At 52.4% G+C, this 23,568-nt stretch overlaps 2 protein-coding genes across 2 annotated transcripts; one reads left to right on the forward strand and one right to left on the reverse strand.

Annotated features, from left to right (window-relative positions):
* Positions 1 to 3,758: 3,758 nt before the first annotated feature.
* On the reverse strand, positions 3,759 to 7,025 carry LOC116421037 (collagen alpha-2(I) chain-like). Its single transcript, XM_031949374.1, has 4 exons — positions 6,970 to 7,025; positions 6,000 to 6,711; positions 5,490 to 5,566; positions 3,759 to 3,933 (listed from the first exon to the last, which is right to left on the reverse strand). Exons 1-4 carry the CDS (start codon positions 7,023 to 7,025, stop codon positions 3,915 to 3,917), a joined length of 864 nt encoding a protein of 287 aa, XP_031805234.1. The 3' UTR covers positions 3,759 to 3,914.
* DNAJB12 (DnaJ heat shock protein family (Hsp40) member B12) lies at positions 6,926 to 22,322 on the forward strand. The gene is given in 9 exon segments (XM_031956533.1): positions 6,926 to 7,156; positions 12,927 to 13,101; positions 14,386 to 14,531; positions 16,780 to 16,988; positions 17,557 to 17,613; positions 17,980 to 18,089; positions 18,483 to 18,655; positions 19,191 to 19,342; positions 20,367 to 22,322. Coding segments are annotated over 8 exon segments (1,125 nt in total). The 5' UTR covers positions 6,926 to 7,023; the 3' UTR covers positions 19,313 to 19,342; positions 20,367 to 22,322.
* The last annotated feature ends 1,246 nt before the right edge of the window (positions 22,323 to 23,568 follow it).

Genomic DNA, 23,568 nt, shown 5'->3' on the forward strand with positions numbered 1-23,568 from the left:
TGCCAAGATTCTAGGGCAGAGATGGTCCCAGCCTACCCAGACCCTCCATGGGGTCACAGAATGCCCGGGGGAGACTTGGAGGCCTGGCCCATTCCTTGTACTTCTGCAGCCATTAAGCTCAGCCAGCCAGGGGTCCCTGACTTCTCTCCTACCTGGAAGCCCCATGGCCACAACTTCCTGGGAGGAAGCCCAGAGAAGCAGCTTGAAATCGACTTCTCAAGAGCTGCAGATCATAAACTGAGAACTGAAAGGGCCAACCCTTCTTGTCAGGGGAAAAACCAGGTCCAAAAATACGGACTTCCTGGAACTCTAGATCGAGAGCTAGAAGGCCCCTCAGGGGCTAATCTAGTCCGATCCCCTCTTTTTACAGATGAGGAAACCAGTGTACAGGGTGGCTAAGTGACAAGTTCATACAGGTAACATAAGAGCCAGGATTTGAGCCGAGGTCCTGTTTCAGAATCCAGCAATCAACCAAATTATTGTCTCTTATCTTTGTCTCACATCCAATGTTTATAGTATGAGGCAGATCGTAGATGCTCCAAAAAAACTGGTTCATTTTCCATTTGTGAGCTGTCACTCTAATTTCCGAACATTGTGGCGGCCTCTGGCCACAGGTAGAAAGAAGTTCATTCTTGGGAAGTTCCCTTCTCCCACAAATACAAGGGAGGATCTGAGATTTCTTCTACAAATAGCAGATATTTACATATTTTGCATCCCAAATATTCCCAGCTTCCCATCTTGTCCCAAGTATTCATTGTCTATTTAGACAATGAACAAAAGACTTATTAGCCCAATACAAGCCTAATTCAATAATTATCAACAGGAAACTTTGGCCAAGGAAAGGTAAACCATTACCTGGGTGGAATGACTCGGGGGGAAATCATTTACTTTCTCTCTGGAATAATTAAGGGAAAGATTTGTGGACTTGCACCATTGTGCCCAGAAGCCAAGTCAAATGATCATTTTTGTTTAGTCACTAATCTGCACCATTGCTTGCCCCGATCTCCAGTGGTTGGTTTGTCACTCCATGGGCCCAAGAATGGATTTAGGTCTGCAAAACTTCCATTAGTTAAGGGGTAAATGTGAAATAGTGGAAAGAGCACTAAGGTTGAAATCAATGAAAAGGCAATCCTTTTTTAATAAATACTTTCCCCCAGATATATGCAGATAGATATATTTTGCCAAAAGGTACCTTTATTTAGGAGAAGAGATTACAGACAAAATGAAGAGGTGAAATAGGCACCAGGAGAGGTAAATATGAAACCGACTCAGAGAGCAATAGGGTTAAGCAAAGAAAGAAGTTTGGATGAAGTCATTAAACGACTCTGTTATTATAAATGCTATTTAGACGTAAGTGTGCCATTGACTGGCAGGCGAAATCCATAGAGAAGTTTAGCAGACTAACCAGTTAGCTATATTAAGGAGAAAGACATCATTAAAAGGAAGACTTTATGAGGAGGATAAGAGCACCTCATAAATCCTGAAAAGGACTAGCTAAAGATAATTTTTAACATCCATTTTTTAAACATTCATTTAGACATTTTAAAATGTCTGTCTATACAAAACATATTACCATACTAGTCACATGAAAAAAGACACAGACCCAAAGGAAAAAAATTGGGAAAAAATATAAAAAGTGAAAAATAGTTTGTCAATCTGAATTGGAACTCTTCAGTTCTTTTTCTGGAGATGGACAGCATTTTTTCATCATGAGTCCTTTGGAACTGTCTTGGATCACTATATTGCTGAAAAGAGCTAATGTATTCACATTCATCAGTATGTAGTAGTATTGCTGAACACAATGTCCTCTTGGTTCTGCTCATTTGCTTTCCAGGTTTTTCTGAAATCTTCCTGCTGACCATTTATTGTAAACATCCAGCGCAACTTCTTCAGCAGGATTCCCCAAGTGATGGACTTCCCCTCAATTTCCAATTCTTTGTCAACACAAAAGCTGCTATATTTTTATACAAAAAGGTCCTACCTCTACCTCCACTTTTTAAATCTCTTTGAGATAAGAGATCTAATAATTGTAGTGGTAATTGCTGGCTCAAAGGGTATGCAGAGTTTGATAGTCCAAATTGCTCTCCGGAAAGGTTGCATCAGTTTACAACTCCACCAACAATGTATCAGTGTCCCAATTTTTCCACATTCCCTCAACATTAATTATTTTCCTTTTCTGTCACAATAACTAATCTGATAGGTGAAATGGTACCTCAGAATTATTTTAATTTGTACTTCTCTAATCAATAGTGAATTAGAGCACTGAAAGGGCAATTCTTAAAAGAACAAAATTGACAAAACACATAAAAAATGTTCAAATCAAAAAATGCCCATATCGAAAATTAGGGTTTACGACCTCAATGTTGAATCAGGACATCCAAATGGTAACCTGATGTCAAATTGGCAAAGGCAATAAAAGCTGACAATTCAGTGATGACAACCAACCAAGAGGCACACAGGTATCATGCTAATAGAGGTTTGAATGGGTTCAATCATTCTAGAAAGTGATACAGACTTGTGGTCAGTAGTCGCACCACCAGTCCCACACGTACCCCAAGGAAGTTGATGGGGGAAAACCTACACCTACAAAAACACACTATTTGTAACAGCAAAAAACTATAAATAAACTAAATATCTGGTCATTGAAAGGCTAAATAAATCATGGCAATACTACGATGCAATGAAAAATGAAAAGGTGGTTTGGCATATTGGAGGGAGAGCCAGTCTTGAGTCAGAGCAACTTGAGTTCAACTCAACCCATGTGAGCCTGGACAAGTCCCAACCCTTGATCCTCAGTTTCCCTATCTTTTCAACTGTAAAATGAGAGAACTGAACAAGAGGAGTCCCTTTCGGCTCCAGGGCTAAACTCTATAACCTTAGAATTAGTTGGCTGATCCATACAGGCTTCGTGCCACTAGGCATCCCACAACCCCTTAGTTCCATAGGCAACTCTACAAAATATTTTCAGATACGCTTGGATATAAAAGTAGGCAGGAGATAATAGTGGAGAGTGCCGAGCTGGAATCAGGAAGACTGCCTCAGAGATCTTACTAGCTGGGAGATCCTGGGCAAGGTATTTAAGCTCTCTGCCTCAGATTCCCCATCTACAAAACTGGGATAATAGCAGCATCTGCTTTCCTGACTCAAGATAAAATGAGACACGTATGTGTATTTTGCAAACCTTAAATCACTGCATATATAAGCATATATATATACACACACATACATACACACACACACACATACGCTAACATGAAGAGAAATATATGTAGATACAACAAATGTAAATGCTAGCCATCATTTCTAGATTATGATAAAATATTAGAGGCATTAGCTATTTGAGGTAAGGAAAGAGTACATTCCAGGCACCAAGGCCATGTGGCAGCAGCATAAAATGAATGGAGTCGCATGGAACAGATCTGGAAGAAACGGTGGAGCCAGACAAGCAAGAGCTCCAAATGCCAGCCTGAGTTTGGGTGGAAATCCAGAGGAAAGAAGCAGCCATTGAAGATTGTTGAGCAGGGCAGTCATGACTTCATACCTGAGCTTTGGCAAAGTCCCTCTCTGATAGTTGTGAGGATTGGAAAGAAGACATCAGAAAAATACTGCAATAATCCACGTGAGGGTGATGGTTGAGTGGAGAAAAAGGGATGAGTGAGAGGGATGATGTGAAGATAGGCTCGATGGGAGGCAGAAGGGGCAGTGATAAGGAAGACACTTCTAAGGTTGCAAACTAGGAGGTCACCATGATTCTAGCGCAGAGATGGTCCAGATTATACGAACTAAAGGTAGTTGTCTACAAGGACTCTGTCCGGACCCACCTTCTCTTCAATCTCTGTACTGTTCTACTTGATGACTTCATCAGCTCCCATGGTTTCAATTCACATCTCTATGTTGATCATTCTCAGATCTGCTTATTCAGCCCCTTTGGTCCTACAGAATCGAATTTCCAATTGACACCTGTGTGTGCGTGTGAATGTGTGTATGTGGGTATACACAGGTATATATACACACATATATTTGTACATACTTGTCTGCATGTTATCTCCCCCACTTGACTGTGAGATCCTCAGAGGAGGGATTAACTTTTGCTAGTTTTTGTATTCCTTATATTTAACACAAAGCCTGGCACTTAATACTCATTGGCTGACTAAATAATGGGAAGGAGTTCCCAAAAACCCAATTAAATCACAAGTCTGGACAAAATATTTTTAAGGATTCAACAGAAACAATACAGTGTAACTCTTACAAAGTCTTTTAAAGAGTTAAAAAAAAAAATTGAACCAAAAGAACATAACTATGTGAACACATAGAAAAGTACCCCAAAAAGGACTGAGAAAATATAATGTGATACCTGAGAGTTAAAGGACAGGAGGGAAGAGGGGATCTACCCTCAGAATCTAATGGTCCATTTTTTCTGATTTCCAGGGTTGTATTAGGGAAGGTGTGGAATTGTTATAGGTCTCCAAAAGTCTCTTCTGAGACCTTTTTTTTTTTTTTTTTTGGGGGGGGGGGGGAATATTCCAAATAGGAACCTCAATATCCTTGTCTGAATTCTGAGATTCAATCCAATTTACCCCCCCTTTCTCTTGTATGTACAGTTGTTTGCATATTGCCTTTCCCTATCCCCAATCAGAATATAAGTTCTTTGAGGGCAGGGACTGTTTTTGCCAAATTGCCTTCCCACTCTAATATTTGAAACAGTTAACCAATTGATTCTTTTTACTTTGTAGTGTGAAGGGGAACTGGGGCCAGACAAGGGCCAGCTTTAATTGGGAAGGAATTAAAAAATAACTCTTCTAGTCATTCCACTGGTTAATATTCATTTGGATTAAGGTCTTACTCTTTTAGAATGCAAATACCTATCAATCATTTATAGCATAATGTTAATTCATAAAGCCCAAACAGCTACCAATCAATACAATAATTCAGCAAACATTTATTAAGGCCTGTATTAAATGCAAAGGCTACACAGATACAAGTAACAGTCCTATCACTGAAACTTACGTCCTATGGGGTAGAATATAAATAAGCTCATTAAAAACTAAGAGAAGGAAAATTTGATTTGAGATGAAATATAATTTTTAACCCTTAAATAATTTGAAAGAGGGAAAACCTGAACCAAGTCCTTTAGCAGGAACCTGGAACTGCCCAGAGAATAATAAAGCAGAGAGAAGGAAAGATAGGTATTGAACTAAAGCATAGATTGATTCCAATTACACGTAATTTTGCTGATGCTGTTTTTGATAATTCTGTGGCCTATGTATGTCCTGCATAAACTAAATTATAACTTTTCCAATGAGGATCCACTGAGGAATCTTCTTTGAACTGTTCATAACTAGGAATCTTCTTTTCCCAAAGAACAAAATTCTGCTCAATCCTTTCCTTGGTCTTAGATTAGTTGCAATCTTATCCAATATAATAAAAGTCTTGTTTCTAGAGAAAAAAGCACAGTCCTCACCCAGTTTATTTCTTCAACAAATGCTCACCTTGAATCCTTCCATGTATAAGGCACCATGCTAAGTGGAAGGCATCCAGAGTTACCAGCAACCCCTTGTATAACTATCTAGAAACCAAACAGAAGAAATGCAGTAAGGTTCCAAGTGAAACTCAGAGGATGGAGTTATTCAGAAGGTATTCATCACAGCGGAGGAAACGGGGGAAATGGGAGGAAAAAGAGGGAGAATTCAGAGATAGGGTCTGAGTTTAAGGAATGGCAAGTGGCCCAGTTTATTTCAGAGGGAAGTTGGGACTAGAGCAGCATCCAGATCTGAGAACTGCAAAGGCAGAAAAACGTGGGGACGCTTCCCACACCCAGAATGTTCTTTCCTCCATTTCAGCCCATCCTCTCCAGCTGTCAAACTGATCTCCTAAAGTGCAAGTGATCATGTCACCCTCCTAATTAATAAACTCCTGTAACCCCTATCACCCCTAGGATCAAGTACAGAATCCTCCCCCTGGTGTGTGCAAAGTCCTTCACCGCCTGCCTCATCCTTCACCTTTCCGGGCTTTTCAGGCACACTCTGACCCGGCGCTGCTTCTCCCGAGCAGCTGCACCTCCGAACCCGGAGCACCGTCTGTGGCCGTCGCCCAGGGCCGGCCGGAGCCCTCTCGCTCTCGTCTCCGAGCTTCCTGCGGTCCCCGCTAACGCCCCCACCGACCCGCAGCGTCAGGGCCTCCCACTGGCCGCCCCCAGTTCCCCTGCCTGCCCGTCCGTTCCCCTGCCTGCCCGTCCGTCCGTCTCGCTCGCACACAGCTGTTTGCACGGTGAACGGCTCCATTCCTCCCTTAAAGCAGGGGATCCGTGGGGCCGACACCCGCGGGGCCCACCGAAGGCCCGTCATGTTGGTTGCTTGACTGATCGCTAGGCCCCGCTCCCCCTCCCCCACTTCTCCGGCGGGCCCCGCGATGCGGCTCCGAGGCGCCCAGACGCGGCTCCGGCCTCTCCGAGCAGGCCCCACTCCCCTCCCCCACTTCTCCGGCGGGCCCCGCGATGCGGCTCCGACCTCTCCGAGCAGGCCCCCTCCCCTCCCCCACTTCTCCGCGGCCCGCGATGCGGCTCCGAGGCGCCCAGACGCGGCCCCGGCCTCTCGCAGGCCGGGCTCAGGCACGCTCCAGCAGGAGCAACGCCGCTCCAGGCCACACAGGCGCCCCGCGAAGAGCTGGCTCAGCGCCGCTTCCTCCTCCGGAGGTCCGCCGGCAGAAGGGCCCCTACAAAGTGACCACAAGGCCCGCGGGGTACGAGCTAAGAATTCGGGAAACTGCGGCTCGGGGAGGGAGAAGGAAGCCGCGGCCCCGGCCGCCGAAAGCCCCGCGGGCCGCCCGCTCCGGGGGCCAGGCCCCCTCCGGCCGGCCCCTCAGCGGCCCTGGGCGCAGAAGGCCGCAGCGGGGAATAGGGTGTTGTGACGTCATCTCTCCGCGCCGCCCCCGCCCCCCCCCACTTTCCTACGCGCCGGTCGCTGGCGAAACCCGCCTTCCCCACCGGCCTCCGTCCGCCTCCCTGCCTCGCGCCCCGGTTCCGCCATGGAATCCAATAAAGATGAAGCCGAGCGCTGTATCACCATCGCCCTCAGCGCCATCAAGAGCCGCCAACCCGAGCGGGCACTGCGCTTCCTGGAGAAGGCACAGAGGCTCTACCCGACTCCGAGGGTGCGCGGTGAGTGTGCGGCGGCGCCGACGGGCAGGACGGGCGGTCAGGGGCCGGGGCACGGCGGAGGGGGGATGAGGGACGCGAGGAAAAGGGAACGGACCAAAAGAAACGGCTGAAGGGGCTGGGGGAGGGGGTCGGGGACGGCAAGGCCCGGCCGCGCCTGCGCACTGGGGCGCGCGGGAGGCTGCTGGGAGCTGTAGTCCGCCGACTCAGCTACTTCGGCACCTGCTACGGTTGGAAAACGGAGGGGGAGGGGAGGGGGAGGAAGGGTCTTCCGCGGAAGTGTGCGCGCGGGGCATCTCGGAACATGAAGTTCCCGCGGAGTGAGGCTGCTCTCTCCCTGGCATTTCATGGGGTGAAGGGGCGGGTCAGCAAGGTATAGCCGGACTACATTTCCCAGAGGGCGTCGCGGCGAAGGGGTGCCAATGACTGACTTGGGAGAGGGATTAATTACAGGGCTGGCATAGAGAGATAAACCCACTTCTTTGGGGGTGGGAGGAGTCGGCCCGGCCTCGGGAAGGGCTGGCTTCCCCTCCCCCCTTGTCTAACCCAGCTCCCTAGGCCCCGGCATCTGCAGGCGAGCCCAAGGCCGAGGGCCCAGGCCTCCTTGCCTGCGCCCCCCTCGCTGGGGTCTTGTTGGTGGTCTGCTGTTTACCTCCTGTCTCTTCCCCGTCTCCCCTTACTTGTGACCGCGAGCTCCCTGAGAGCAAGGGCCATCTCTGCTTTCTCTGTTTCCTCAAGAACTAGCACCTGTCACATAGTAGGTGCTTAATAAAGGCCTCTTGACTGACTGTGAAACCCACCAAACCAACGCTTTCCATCCCGGGGTTCTGACCTACCCAACGTGAGGGCCCCAGACAGTGAGGAAAAAGGGGGGGGTCTCTCAGGAAGAGGCTGCATCTGGAAATGGACAGCGAGGAGTAAGACCTCCCCTCCGCCTGTGCTCCCCCTTTTCTCTTCAACTTTCAAGTGCCACAGGGAGTGCTAAAAGCCCTAGAGGAGGAGAGCATCCTGCATGATGGAGGGGATGGGCTGGGCGCCATAGGTGCTTTAAAGCAGAAGGAAGACCCAGTTACCCGATAGCTCTAGGGAAGCTTCAGGGATAAGGATCCCTTGGTGTAAGCCTTCCTTCGGGAAATCGAGGGCTCCGTCAGGAGGCCCAGAAGAATATAAAGCTATTCCTAAGCTAGGAACTCTCCCCTCATATATCCCAATCTCCAAAGTTTTGGCAGCAGCGAGGCCCTAGACTTTTGGACTTAACTGTTTGTCATGCTTGTGCGAGTTAACCTTTAAGCCTGCTTGCTGTCTTGGGAGGCTGCCCCAAGCCCGTCTACCGAAAATCCAGAGGGGTGTGTTCTAGGAAGCTCCCTGGGAAATGGGTCCGCCAGTCAAAGCTAGACTTGAGGGTATTGCTCACAGCAGAGAAGCTGGACCAGATTAAAATGTAGGTTGGAAATAGTTAACAAACTAAGATGTAGTAAAACATAGATAATATTAATAAGTGGTTTTTTAAGTCAATATGCAGTCCATAAGGATCCTTTTGTATGGTTTAGTAGCCCTCGCTGACCTGTGGTGCTGCTGCTGTCCTTGTCCTCTAAAATGCTGTTACCTGCCCCATGGGCACCAGTGACTCAAAAGAAAAAGAGAACCAGAAAAACTGAAGACCCCAAAGTAGTCTCTGCTGCTTCCTGATTGTCTCACTGACTTGGAACCTCAGCCTCTTGAGAATCTGCCTTAGAGACCAGCTCCATCCTCTTGATGTTTTCCTCTCCCCTCTCCCATCAGTAAAAGTTGTCATTTCTCAGATTCAGTCAGTGTGCCATCTCACTACCATGAAGCGGGTTTAAATTGGCTTACACTGAAGCGACAGATAGTAATCGAAGCCTCCTCTGTAACTATCAATATCTCCCATCTACAGCATTTCACCCAGTTGGCAAGTGTGTATAGAACTAGTCTTGACTCGTGGAAGAAAATTCTTGAACAGAGAAGGCTAGAGTTATGAAATATAGCACATTTGAATACTTTAAAAACTTTATGGATAAAAGCATATTCACACCCTTTACAGAAACCTATCGAGTATTAATCCAGCTTTTTTCAAAACAGATTTTTTTTTATTTATCATTTTATAATACATAGAGAAAGAGACAAGGTCTATAGGGAAGATTCAGGACTTTTCTCAGGCATTTGTGATTGTGTCTCACATCTGACATCACAAGCAGGAACTCAGATTTTATGGAAGATGCATGAGACACATTTTCCTACATGTTTCAGAAAAAGGGTAGGATGAGGATCTAGACAGCTAAGTGGTAGGTGTCTCAAGTAGACACAGCCTATTGAAATAAAGGGTAAGTTTTTTGGACTACTGAAACATATCCTCTTAACTCTTGAGATTCTATGGTTCTGCTGCCACAAGATCACAAGAAATCTACAATAAATATTTCCTTCACCCCCTGTGAAAGCAAGAAACATGCTTTCCCCAAATGTTGGCGTCTCTCTAGGGCCAAGGACCCAATGCAATCCTTGCCTTCAGAACTGGGTTTTGAGGAACCCGATGCATCCCTGGCTTTGGCTGTGGGTGTCTTCAGTGTAGGAAGTGAGTCAGGGAGTGCTCTGCAGGCAGGCTCCTAACAGATGCCCTGAGCTCAGAAACAGCTCTAGCATCCTGGATACAAACTCTTCTTGTGTTATATTGCCTTATCACCCGGTCCCTAAAAATACAGGCTCATGAGAGCACTGGCCTAAAATATTTCCAGAGAAATTGAGGGTTGGAGACAGAAGATTGCCTGGTTTACCAATCAATCTACAAGTGTCGGGACCAGACTGTGATAAGTGCTGGGGGTACAAAGGCACTGGCCTCAAGCAGTTCACATTTGAATAGAGGAGCACCCATAGAATTGGCTTGGAATTAAGAAATCTGAGCTTCATTTCCGGCTGTGTTGTGACAGGGAACGGTCTTATTTCCACACCATTTCTGCCTTTGTTACCCGGGAGAATGGCTGAAACATGCAAGGGTACTAACGTACTTCTGTGCAAGAGGCAGTGTTGTCTATTGGCGGGAGCCATGCTGAGTCAACACACGCACCATTAAGAACTTCTTGTAAAGTCTCAAGGCAGGTTGCCATCTTCATATCTCTGTTCTTGGAATGAAAAAACTTCTGTCACACATAGTTGGAACTGTGGCCATAACTTAGAGGTTACAAGTGAGAGAAAGTTGTGGACCAAATCTTTAAATTTGTCTTTTCCCCATGTGGAAGGACTCCCCACTTAGCTGTCCAAACCTTGTTCAGCTACTTCCATTTTCACTTCTTCCTTCTGAGGTAGCCTCCCCGTTAGCTTAGCTCAAATCTCCTCCCACCCAACCTTGACAAGAGCCAGTCTATAATAGTGACTCTTTTTGGTTTCCCAACTGCTGCTCAGTGGGTCATGTCTCCTGAGACCCAGACAACAACTGGCTCCTAGAGGCATGATGTACTTGAGATGAAGAGCTCCACTCAAGTCCCTGTTCAGCTCTCAAAGCTGAGAGTGTAGATGGTAGAATACCCTCAGAAAGTTTCCCTTTTTCCAGCCCAGAGATGTCCTGGATTCCAAAAGGTCAAAAAATGGTCCTTGGAAGCAAAGAACATGTATTCTGGAGGGAGAGGGGGATAGGATAGACATGTGGATAAGCTAAGACACGATAATTTGATAAGGGAAAGAGCTCTAAAAAGTCAGGAGATGAAGACTTGAAACAGTAAAAGATGGCATTGGAATTGAGCTTTGAATGAAGGAAGATTAAGAATTCTAATAGGCAGAAATGAATGTTGAGAGGGACCAAAAAAAAAGGAGAACAATTCAGGAAGCAGCTAGCAGTCTGGTCTGGAGCCCCAGCATGAAACACCCTTTTCTGCCATTGTGGAACCCCTGGGCTTTGCTGTCTGCTGGATACTTTCTGCTCTAGTGCCCTCTGCCCCTTCCCCAGCCCAGCTGACCAAAGTTGGCTTAGGCAGTGGAGCCCAGCAGAGCCGGAGACCCTGGAGCTGGATGTACATCCTAGCTCTGCCTCTTAGAATCTGAAGCATCACTCCGCCCTCCCCCCCAGTCTCCTCATCTGTCGAGCAAAAGGACTCTTATGTGCCCTTCAAGTCCCAAATCCCAAGATCTCCCCTTGTCAGCCATTCAGATTAGCTACAGGGCCCTCTGACCCCCTGGCATGGAGGATGTGTGGCAGCTCCTCCTTACAAAGCTTACAAGCTTTGTATTAAGCAGTGCCAAGCTTAGGGTTTGGGTCCCTCTTCTTCCCCTTAGACTGCTAAGTTCTGTGTGTTCCCACAGGCCTCCTGTGAGCAGGGCCACAGCCCTTCCCTCCTTTACACAGCCTCTTTTCTGCACTCCCTCCTCAAGTGCACCAGAGCCAGCAGCGTATTCAATCTGGAGAATCCTTGGCATCGAAGAGCCAGCTCTAAGATGCCAGAATAACTTTTCAGTGTTTTTTTTTTTCTTCCTGTCCTCTCTTACCAACCAACCCAATTATCCCTTCCCACCCCCAAAAGCCTGTACTGTTTCTCAACTTCAGGTCACAACTAGGATCAAAGTGACTTAAGAGTTTGAAACAAAAGAGATACTTCTGTAAAGAAATCTAAGTGAAAGCTAAACATCAGTCTACTGATTTCCCTGGACCATATTCAATCAAAAAAGAAGTCAAAAGAATAGGAAAAAATGAGGAGGACAAAAACAAACCAAAACAAAAAATCCCGCCAAGTTTAAAGGAAAAGAAACAGAGACCAGAAAGTTGTAGAACAAGTAGCTTTCTACTTGTGATTCTGGGAATATCAACTGAAATAACAATACCAGTTTCCAAATTGGGTATAGTTGAATCCTTTGGTACCAACCATTTGGGTACCTCCATTTCATCCTTTTTGGTAGGATAAAGAAGGCAGGAATTTATTGGTATCATTTAAGTACCTTCTATTTGTTACATTTTAGTTAAAAATTGACTTTTCGGCTGTAAAAGGCCTGAAAAGAAGTAAAGAAATTTTTACTCCATTGGACTTTTTTTTTTTTCCCTTTTCTTTTGCTGTGCTAATTCTACAAGTGGAAAAGAAGCAGAGCCCAAAACAGAGAACAGTGGAAATTGAAAAATCCAAGAAAGTCTCCGTTGTTCCTTGTGGCCACTGCCTATTCAGAATGTTATATGGTGTTTCTGAGTTTTCAAATTATCGTAATAACGGAAGTATATCCGTGAGGACTTTGAACTAAGATTGTGCTGGAAATCCTAGATGCCACAGTGAAATTGCTTGGTGCTTGGGATTGGCCAAACTGGAGTCAAATGATAGGTTTATTGGCAACACGTCTGAAGGAGGAAAGATTCCAGGTTTTAGAAGGCATAGGAAAGAAGCCTTACTTGACTTTGGGGGTTGAGGAGTAGTTTTAAGAATAATAGTAACCTTTCAGTCATTTCTATAACTGGTCCAGGTAAAGTGGAATTACTCTTGATCAATTCCATTATGACAGTAGAACTGCATTTGTGATCGAAAACATCTCAATTCCTAAAAGAGTGAATAGCCGCCATCCACACTGACCTACGACCATGGGGTAGGTGTGGAGCATGAGGCGGCTTCTACTCGTCCTGACTCAGCACTAGGAGTGGAGGGGAGCCACGCCTGCAGGAATGAGGCGCTGGACCTTCTCGGGGCCCCCTCTTACTCACGGGCCCTTGTGCCTGGGAACATAGAGCAAGTTTTAGGTTGCAAGAGTTTCATACAATCTTGACACTTTTTTCTTTCTCTACTTTGCTCAGCATTGATTGAATCTCTCACCCAGAATGGACAGACCTCTCATGGCCAGGCCAGGCCAAAAGACACAGCCAGTTCTCACCGGAAAACAGGTGGGGGAGAAACTCCTTCTGCCAATGGTGAGGCTGGTGGAGAGGGCACGAAAGGCTACACACAGGACCAGGTGGAAGCTGTGAAAAGGTGGGGAGCATGGCTGGGTAGTCTTAGTAATGCCTCTCACATTTGTGAAGGGGCCCTCTTGCATTGTTTCCTGACTGGAAGCCTCTGTAGCCAGTGTCCACTTGGGTGTGGAAAATGAGACCCTGTAACCAATTACAGTATCCCATGACCATACGGACCAAGAACCTCTGGTAACTCCATGGACTGTGGATGAAAAACCCTTCTAAGACTGTCCCAGAGCACAGCCCACTCCAAATGAGCCCCTGGTTGGAGGTCATCCGTACTAAAATCACGTAAATTTCCTCGACAACCTCCTCCCAATGTCCCCAGTATCTCACCCAGCCATCCTCCTGCTGGGCCAGTCTGGACCCATTCGGACATTTCTGTCAGAACAAAAGGGGCTGAATCTTCCCACTCCTTTCTCTTCTCTCCCCCACCCCGACTTTCCTCCCTTCTTGCTCTTCCCCCACCAAAATCACGGAGGGCAGGAGCTGATGTAAGTCCTCTCCTGTTAGGTCAGTGGTAGAACTGGGAGGCAGTGAGGGTGCAGAAGCCGGAGGATGGAGGCGGGAGCCCCGAGTTCAGGTCCCAGTCTTTTGGGGCAGATTCTGTGACCTCTCTGAGCCTCTCCTCTCTATCAAAGCAAACGGATGACACTTGTGTGCTTTACTCCCTGAGGTTTTTGTGAGGATTAAGGGAGATGATAGAGATTCTGGGAAGAAAGGATTCTGTGAATGTGAGATTTACTGTTCGATGGAGGGTAAAATAGATGAGGGCCTGCAAGGCTCCATTCATTGCCCACCTCAGCATTACTAAGTGATTACTGGGAAGAGACTGTCCTCTGGCGGCCTAGGATCCCCATCAGCCTCCTCACAGGCACCCCAGATTTCCCTCCACTTATCCAGACACTGAGGATAACACAGCGCTGGCAGAAGCTTAGGCCGGAAATCCAGGCCAGTGTTAAAATTCGCTTCCAAACAAAAATTTCTCCTCCAGCGTCCTTTTAAACCCTGAGGCTGGAGGTCTGGTCTAAGCCCTAGGCCTGTGCTTTACCATGATTGAGTGCGTTGGAATTTGAGGGTTTTCAGGTGAATGTTGGGGGGCTTGGGATTGTCTTTACAATTCCACCAGCTCCTTTACCCCGCTGCCCCTAATGTGATTCTCTTCCTTGTGTGAAGGAGTCTGTCACGGCCACGGGGGTGGGGGGAGGGGATGGGCCTCGGACCCCTAGGGAAGGTCCAGCTGCCCAGGAGGCGGTGTGGGAGAGGATGGTCTTCACCCGGGGGTCTCCCCTCTCTTCTCCAGGGTGAAGCAGTGCAAAGACTACTACGAGATCCTGGGGGTGAGCAGGGAAGCCTCGGAAGAAGACCTGAAGAAGGCCTACCGAAAGCTGGCGCTCAAGTTTCACCCGGACAAGAACCACGCCCCTGGTGCCACGGAGGCTTTTAAAGGTGAGGGCCAGCGCCCCCGCTCGCCCACTGGGGTCCTCGTCTGTGAAGCCCTCCCCGCGCGCGCCTTTGGGAGGGACGTGCTTCCTGCCGGGCCCCTAGAGCCGAGTCCCTGGGGAAGCATTTTCTGATCCCCAGCCTGAGGGGGCGTCGCTCAGGCACAGACCCCCGGGAGTCGTCAGAGAGGGTTTTTTCCCCAATTGAGAGGAACATGGAGAGCTTCCCGGAGGAGGTGACATTGGAGTTGGGTTTCACTGGACATTCCAGCCATTGGAAAGGCACCAGTTGTGGGCATTTAGCAAGTGAAGCAAAGAGCCACCCGGAGGAGAGGCCCGAGGTGCCCCCCCGGCAGGCAGCGGCCCCAGAGGGCCTTGGGTCGGGCCAAAGAGTCCAGCTTTGCTCGCCAGGCGAGATTCCGAGAAGAGAGTGAATTGTGAGAGACGGGAGCCTGCGGGAGGGGACGGAGGCTGGAGGGGGCCGAGGGTAGGAGCTGCTGCAGAGAAGGCGGGAGCCACAGGGTTTGGTGACTGGGTGTGAGAAATGAAAGCTGGCCAAGGAAGCGTCAAAGGTGAGACCAGAGTTTGGGGGGGAAGATGGCGCTTTTGAGTCACTTTTAGGTACTTAGAAGGCCCAGATTAGGAAGCCTAGGGGCCTGGGAAGTGGTCTGGCTTTTTAAGTAGTCTGACATCACTTATTTCAATAGATTTAGTTTCCTTTGTAATCTGACTTTGTTTTATACATTGTGGTTCAGAGGAGGGGTTCGTAGGCCCCAGCAGACAGCCAGAAGGTCTGGGCACAAGCCAGGTTAGGAACCCCCGGCTGGAGCTCAGAGGGCTGGGACGCAGGTTTGGGACTCAGAAGCATCAGTAGGTCACTGAGGTGGTGGAGAAGAAAGCAGCCCAGGGCAGAGCCTGGGGGTCGGGGAGAGAGGCCGAGGAAGATGGTCGGGTCAGTCAGAGGCGACAGAGTTTGGTGGCGATAGAAGGTGCCCAGGATGGTTGGCAAGTCACCGGGTCACTCTGGGAAGAACAGTGAGCAGCAGAATCCAGACAACAAGGGGTCAAGCAGAGGGGCCAGCAAGGAAGTGGCGCTTCAGAGGGAGCCGCTGAGGGAACCAGCCAAAGCACCCACTGTGGCCCCTTCCCGGGGGAGCCGGCCCCGTGCCTGCAGCAGCGCGAGGCTGCCAGGGGCTGCTTGCCCTAGTGGGGAGACGTCCAACGGGTGACCGTGGCCAGCTCGCTCACATCCGTGGGCCCCGGGCAGCTCTCTAGGGCTCCAAGTGGCAGAAGCGGGTCAGCCAGCCCTGATGGGATCACCGCTCTGCACCATTTTACTTGCCTAATGAACACAGGGAGGAAAGACAATCCTGGCCATCCCTTCATGGTCCCAGCCTCCCCCTCTCAGCCCGAGGGGGCCATCAGCCCTCCCCCTCTCCTCCAGCATCCCCTCTAATCTGCAGCAATCCTTTGAGCTGAAGGCTTGGGGCAGGAACAGGGCCAGGGCAAAGGCATCAGGCCAAGGGCCTCTGAGTGACCCTGGCTTGTGGAGCCCTAGAGCCACTGCTCACCCCCCAGGCAGTGCCCACAGGTCCCAGAGAAGGCGGGGAGCCTGCCAGCCACGGCCCCACCTCACTGGGGTTTCTCCATCACTATGGTCTTTCCCGGGTGTCTTAGCAGCCCCCTCCCCAGGCCAGGTTGGTCTCCAGTGACCACAGCCCTTCCGGCCCCCCAAGGGCACCACTAAGTCTGATTTGACCCACTGCCCACTGAGCGGAAACAGCAGCAAGGGAAGCATAGAGAAGCTCAGGACAGACTGGGTTCAAAGACTTTCCCTTGGTCAATCAGGTGGACTTGCCTTAGAAAGGCCCGGACGGAGGCACAGGGGGACGCAGGGATTGAGGCCAGAGCCACTGCCCGAGAGGTCCTGGGCCTGGGCCCGCAGGTGCCCATTTCAGGGGCAGCTCAGCGCTCCTCCCAGACGGGCCCTTACGCGGCAGCTGGTGTTTCTCACAGCTTGTTGGGTGGCATTGAGAGCCTTGGGAAGCCCCGTTGCCATCTTGGGGTCCTCAGCCTCTCACCAGAGGCAGCAAACACCCAAGCCGGGCCGAAGGCTGTGGGCCGGGGTCCCTGGCAGCCTTGCCTCCCCCTCCAGCTTTCCTGCGGTGTCTCTCCTTCCGTGCCCTCTGTTTATCCTCCGGGACTAACCTCGGGGCTGCCGGCCTTGCAGCAGACCTGACATCTCTCCGTTGCAGCCATCGGGACGGCCTACGCTGTGCTGAGCAACTCTGAGAAGAGGCGGCAGTATGACCAGTTTGGGGACGAGAAGGGCCAGACCGCGCGCCAAGGCCAGGGCCATGGGGACTTCCACAGGGGCTTCGAAGCCGACATCTCCCCCGAAGACCTCTTCAACATGTTCTTTGGTGGCGGCTTTCCTTCCAGTAAGGTTCCTCCCCCTCCCTGAGTTCCCACTCCTGCTCCCCCCCGCCCCGTGTTCCCCCTCCTTCCCCCCTCTGTGCTCTCCTTCCCCCTCCCTGTGCTCCCTTCCCCCTCTGTCCCCTTTCTGGCTCCCTTCCCCTCTCTGTTTTCCCCCCTCTTGTGCTCCCTTCCCTCTTTGTTCCCCTTCCCTCTCTCCCGCCCCCTTCCCCTCTTTGCCCCCCTTCCCTTGCTCCCCTTCCCCTCTCCCCCTTCCCTCTCTTTGGCCCCCTTCCCCTCTGGCCCCCCTTCCCTATCTCCTTCCCCCCTCTTGCTCCCTTCCCCTCTTGTTCCCCCTTCCCCCTCTCTGTGCTCCCCTTCCCTCTCTTTGTGCTCCCCTTCCCTCTCTCTGTGCTCCCCTTCCCCTCTGTGCCCCCCTTCCCTATGCTCCCCCCCCTCTCTGTGCTCCCCTTCCCTCTCTTTGTGCTCCCCTTCCCCCTCTGTGCCCCCCTTCCCTATGCTCCCCTTCCCCCTCTCTGTGCTCCCCTTCCCCTCCCTGTCCCACCCCCCCCAGGGGCCTGCCCGGTCCCCTCGGCCCCAGGAAATCCCGTCTACAGCAGCCATCCCGGTACACCTACCACCAGAGGCCTGACCGCCGCGAGAACCAGGGGGACGTGAGTGAGGGCTGGGCCGGGGTGGGGGCGGGAGCAGAAGGCCAGGTCACCCCACCACGGCCCCTTCCTTCCCGTGCGGGCCCTAAAGGCGAACACTGGAGGGGAAAACCTGCCCCGCCCCCTCCCCCAGGCAGCTCTGGGTCGGGCCGGGAGGGCCTCTCCCAGGGGAACGGCTCAGGCCTCCCCTCCCGCCCCCCCCAGCAAGCATGTATTAAGCACCTACTGAATGTGGCTCCAGAAGGGAGGGCTGGTGTCTGCCCCCCGGCCACTGCCAGAAACCCCATGGGGGGGTGGCTCTTGGGAAATGGGGGTTCCAAGTAATTTCTCTCTTGGCTTCAAAACTGACTGTGGGTCTCCTCCTCCAAGGGTGGCCTAGGGCTATTTGTCCAGCTGATGCCCATCCTCATCCTGATCATCGTGTCAGCCCTCAGCCAGATGATGGTCTCCAGCCCGCCATACAGCCTCAGCCAAAGACCGTGAGGGCGGCAGCTCCGGGGGAGCGGGAGGCAGGAGGGGGGAGGTCTCCAGGGCCGGCCCATCCTCTCTCCAAGCCAGCTGCACCCCACCCACCCCCCCCAGTTAGCACCTCTCCCTGCCCACTGGAATTGGCTCTTTCTCCGGGGCTTCCTCCCACAGGGAAGGGGCTCGCCTGGTTTTCAGTGAGGGGGGGGCCTCTCCTGCTTCCCAGAGCCTTCATTTCTGAGTGAACTTGCCCAGCCACGATGGCAACAATGCCAGGACTAGGGTGGTCTCCCAGCTTCTCTTCCCCAAACTCCCCAACCGAGAAGGAGCAGCCCCAGGCCCCGGCACGGCGGATGTTGGTGAGAGTGGCTCTGGCTCACGCTGCGCCCCGGCTGTCTCCGCTGCAGGTCAGTGGGGCACATCCACAGGCGGCTGACTGAGCACCTCAAAGTGCCCTACTTCGTGTCAGACACCTTCGGGGAAGAGTTCACCGGCTCCAGCTTAAAGACGGTGGAGCGCAATGTAGAAGACGATTATGTAGCCAACCTCCGGAACAACTGTTGGAAAGAGAAGCAGCAGAGTGAGTGGGAACCCCTGCCCTGCCCCTGGGCTTGGCTCTGGCCCTGCCCCTGCCCCTGGCTCTGCCCTTGTGTGGCTTTGTCCTCTTCCCTCTGAATCCCTGCACAGGTCATGTCATTTTAGAGGTAGCAGGTGCAGAGCCGGGGAGGGAGGGCTGGGGCTGGGAATCCATTCATCTTCTGCTGCTTTAAAGATGGGGTGCTCCGGTCTCCTCCAGATTTCCCCTCCTCACGCTGGAGCTCTCAGGTCCCTCAATGACCCTTACTGTGCATCTCAGCCCCAGGGAAGGCCTCCCCCCTCGCCAGCCTCCTTCACATCTTGAGTCACAGGGTGCCAGCCCTGACTCCTTCGGGGCTCTCCCCCTGGCGACGGCCTCCCGTCGGGCCGGGTCTGAGAAGCCACATCCCTCCCACCCTTTAGATCCTGTGCCCTATGACCCTGCTTGATGCTGGTCTTTTCTACTCTTGCTGCGCCCCGGCCCCAGACTGCAGGCCTAGGAAGAGAGTGGACCCCCTGACACCTGTTCTCTTTTGCAGAAGAAAGTTTACTCTATCGGGCCCGTTACTTCGGAGATACCAGTCTCTACCACAAAGCCCAGAGGATGGGGACCCCAAGCTGTAGCAGATTGTCAGAGGTGCAGGCCTCTCTGCACGGATAGTCAATGCCAGACCACCCTGCTGAGGTCCAAGTATGAGCCGAGTCCCCCTTTGGGCTTGAGTCTGACTAATGGGACTGGTTGTAGGCTGGGCGTCCATGGGGAGGTGGGGCCTCTGCAGAGCCAGGCTCCAGGCCGGGACCTTGGGGGGGGGGGGAGGGGGGGGTAGCTAGAGGGCAGGAGCTGGGAGCAGAAGGCAGCGCCTCATGCTCCTTGTGGCTGGGGGCCCAGTCAGAGTCCGGCCTGAGGATCTGCCCACGCAGACCCCCCCAGCTGCCACGATTACTGCAGGTTCCCGGGCAATGCCCCCAGGGCTCCCTGGTGTTCAGGAGCTAACCTCGGGAAACTGGGAGCCTCCTCTTGGCAGGCCCCGGCTGGCAGATTTAGGTTCACATTGTCCCCCTAACCGCTGGGTTCTTGCCACTAACACCCGATGGCAGGGAATTGGCCCTCCCTGCCCCTGCCCCTCTCCTCCCCCCAGAGTCTGGAGCCTGCCGGTGCTTCCATGAGGTCCCCGGTGCTTTCTAGGGCTCCGGCCTTGGGGTCAGAGGGACGGGGCAGGGCAAGGGGCTCTTGTCCTTTGTTTCCCCCTGGTGCCCAGCAGGGGGCGGGCAAGCAGCACGGACCGGAGGAGCCAGGGATAGGCCTGGCACCCAGCGGCTGCTCCAGCATCTTCACCCCTGGCAGTTCCTCTGGGCTGTGGTCGGAGCAGAGGAACAGAATGTCAGAAGTTCGGGGTCAAATTCAGTGCAGCCGTCACGCCCCAGCCTGTGGCCGGCCCTGGGCCTGCCTCTTCCTGCTTTCCGTGGCCTCAGAGACGGCACTCGGGCAGAGAGGAACGGGCAGCCCCGGGGGGGCTTCTCTAGGGGCTGGCAGGCTGGCAGGGTGGGCACCTCCCTCCCCACAAGCAGCTCCCCCAGCAGAAGTAGGCACGGGGTGGCAGCAGCTTAGCTGGGGGGGAGGGGTATGTGTGCCCCCGTGTGTGCCCGCGCCTGCAGTACACGCCGCCTCTCCAGGGGGTTGCCAGCCTAACATAATTAACCACTTTCATCCTCAGACTATGAAATACCTGGAGAATTTTCGGTGAAGTGCACTGAGCCAAGTGATGGACATTATATTTAAGGAGCAAAAACCTTAAATTAAAGTGGAATTGGAGGAAGAGCAATGCACAACTGCCCCCTCTCTCACCCAATAAACACAGAAAGCCCTTAGGACAGGCCTGCCCAGCCCCTGAGCTTCTCTCTTCTTCCCAACACCGACTGATCGAGGTTCTGCACTCAGTGCTCGCCTAGGAAACCGCAGCCATGGCAACGAAAGTAGGATTTAAAACTTGCAGCAGATGTGGGGGAGGGGGAGGAGGAGGAGAAGGCGGCTGGGCAGCCCTTCTTCCTCAGCTCTCCCAGGCTCCTGGTCCCCTCTCACTGGAGGCCTCCCCATCAGCAGCTGGCTAGGAACAGATTTATAGCGGAGGAAGCGATGGGAAAATATATAGGATTTAATTTATAGTTGTGTGTGTGCGCGCGTGTGTGTGTGTGTGTGTGTGTGTGTGTGTGTGTGGCCTAGCCGGATCCCATAGCTAGGCAGGGATGTAGAGATCTATAACTATGCAGGGATCGGGTTAAGTTATTTGGCTGATTGCTCTTCCATTGTAGAGACAGGCCTCTTTTCGGGAATCTGCCGGTTCTCCGAAATCTAGAGATTAACCATAGCTGACAGCCAGGGAGCTTCTGGTCGCTTGCTTTCCAGTGATTTGATCCCTGGACGAAGGCTTTGGGTTTTGTTTCTGGTTGGTGATATCTAAGGGCAGAGATAATCATGACTGAATCAAAATCTCTAGAACACTTGGTTTGAGGCTGCAGGGCTTCAGACTTGCTGGAAGGAAAGGGAGAAAAACGGTCCATTTACCAGGTCAGCTGTGAGCCTCACTTCCTCCCGAAGATCTGGCTCCCCATCCCGAGCTCATCAGTATTTAAATTTGATGGAGACCCGTCAAGCCCGCTGGGATGATGGGCAATCAGTGTCCCTGCCCCAACCTTGAACTTAACCCCCACGCTGCACCTCAGGGGTCCCCCTTCCCAACGTAGCTTTGCACCACAGAAGCGCAGTCGGGCAACCCCATCCAGGGGCGACTGTGCTAACTGGAGCCCGGTAGGGAAACCTGGCCAAGTTTGGAATGCACTTACCGAGAGGGAAGCTGGGCTGTCCCTCACCTCCTCTTCCTCCCGCCACACCTCTCGGTGGCTGAGTGGTCTGCCGCCCCGGAGGGGCCTCAGCACAGCTCCTGGGCAGCCTCGGCCTGGGGATGCCTGCGCCGAGGGGCCTGGGCAGAGCGGCCATCCTCTCCCGACCGAGCCGCCCGGGACAGCCTCCAAGCAGACCGACCTCACCCAGGATGTCTGACCCACCGGGTCTCTTCTTCCTTCCGCTACGGACTAAAGAGATTCTACTGAATCAGAATGGTTTTCTTATCTTCACTTTATGAAGGAGGATTTTTCTCAAAACAGCTGTTGCTGCCATGGGGAGGGAGGGAGGTTTTATTTATTCCCAAAGTTTATACCCAGCCTTTTGAAGTCAGCCGTGTTGCCCTGGAATTGGATCTTCCTTTGGCAAAGTGTCACTAAGCCCATGTTACTCCTAAGCCTTACTTCTCTGCCGACCCTCTCCTTGAGTTTGTTTGGCCTTTTTTTCTTAACTTGAAAAAAATAGGGGGGTAAGGAGGGAGTCCAGAGGGAAATATACCAGCGCTTCTAAACTGAAGACTCTGCGCTCACCACCCTCCACCTGGAGAGATCTCAGTGGAAGGAAACTCAAGAGCAGCCTCAGGTCTGCAGAATGTACCCACTTACCTAGTGACACAGCCCCTCCACCCCTCACCTAATGATTTCTGAGTCACTCTCCATGGATGGTAGAAGCTCGGTGCAATAAAGCATAGATCCGAAGGATAACCACAGAGGCTGAATTAGAATTATGAAATTGTACATCTATAAATAAATGTTTATAATGTGAGAGACCCAAGTGTGTGTTGGTGTGTCCTGAGCTGGAGGGTGACTGAGAGAAAAATAACGGTCTACCTCACCCAGTTGTAAAGAAAAGTACTTTGTGATCCTGAGAAAGGGGAAGATTTGGGGGTCAAGGAGCTAGATGGACAAGGCCGTTGGAAAGCTGGCACCTGAAAATACATCCGTGGGCCCGCAGCTGGAGGACAGAACACCTCCATGCCAGAGAGAGAGAACTCTGGGGGTAAATGTGTGGTGGTCACAGCCCCCCATCCCATGGAGGTCCCCTCCTGAAGCCCCCCACACACACACCTTAAGCACGGAAGCTTTCCCAAGTGCTCCCGGTGCTCTTTGGGGCCTTTTCTGCCCTGCTGGTGAATAGGAATGTTCTTTTTTCGAAGGGAAAGTCTGAGGGGCTAAAGGGGAAGCAACCGGGAAGGGACGGGGCAAAGCAAATGTCCCAGAATCCTAGCAAGGGGAGCGGCGGCCAGGCCTCCGTCTCCCCCTAAATACGCCCTGCGGGGTCTGCAGGAAAGGCGCCAGGGCAGTGCCACCTGAAGAGCAGATCGGGTGGCTGAAGGGGCCCCAGTCCGGAGGCTGCCCCCGACGGAACGCTGACTCCTCCGGGGAGCTCGCCCACGGGACCGGTCAGGGCCTGCCTGCGGCCGCCCCTCGGCCCCTGCGCCAGGCCATTCTCCGGGTCCCGGGAAGCCGCGGCTCTGGCCTTCATTCCTCGACCGAGGGCACCAATCACCGTGCCTGTGCCCGCCATTTCCTCTCCCCCCCCTCCTCCCGCTTAGGGGGTCTCGAGGACCAGCCCGAACCCCGGGCGGGGGGCGGGGGGGGCACTAGTCCAGGGGATTTCTTTCCCAGCCTCGGGGCCCGGCGGGACGCCCCCAGCTCCATCCTCGCCCCGCCCCCCGCTGCAGGCTCCGCGCTTTCCCAAAGTGACAAACGCTGCAACCCGAGCAGGGATTCAGGGGAGCGGGGCTGCGGCAAGGTCTGCCCCGGCTCCCGGAGACAGCCCCGCCGCCCCAGGCTACCGAGGCCCCGCCCCGCGCCCGCGCTGGCCAAAGAGACGGCGCAGCACCGATCGGGCCACCGCGAGGGCCGGCTCTCATTGGCCAGCCCCTCCCCGGGCCCCGCCTCCTCACGCCTGGGCCCAGCCGCAGGCCCCCCGGGAAGGGGGCGCGGGAGGGGGCGGCAGGGAAGCATCCCTGTTGCTGGGCGAAGGTGGCAGGACTTCTCCCCGACGGCCGCCCT

The sequence above is a fragment of the Sarcophilus harrisii genome, chromosome 2 (genome assembly GCF_902635505.1).
Source record: "Sarcophilus harrisii chromosome 2, mSarHar1.11, whole genome shotgun sequence".
Lineage (NCBI taxonomy): Eukaryota > Metazoa > Chordata > Mammalia > Dasyuromorphia > Dasyuridae > Sarcophilus > Sarcophilus harrisii.

Bases quoted from the DNA above. Each gene is read 5' to 3' on its own strand.
- LOC116421037 (XM_031949374.1), bottom strand. From the start codon at position 7,025: ATGGCGGAACCGGGGCGCGAGGCAGGGAGGCGGACGGAGGCCGGTGGG. The intron at 6,712-6,969 runs GTTTCGCCAGCG...GTCACTTTGTAG, and splicing joins GAGGCCGGTGGGGAAGGCGG to GGGCCCTTCTGCCGGCGGAC. The intron at 5,567-5,999 runs GTGAAGGATGAG...TTTGGTTTCTAG, and splicing joins TGCCTGAAAAGCCCGGAAAG to ATAGTTATACAAGGGGTTGC.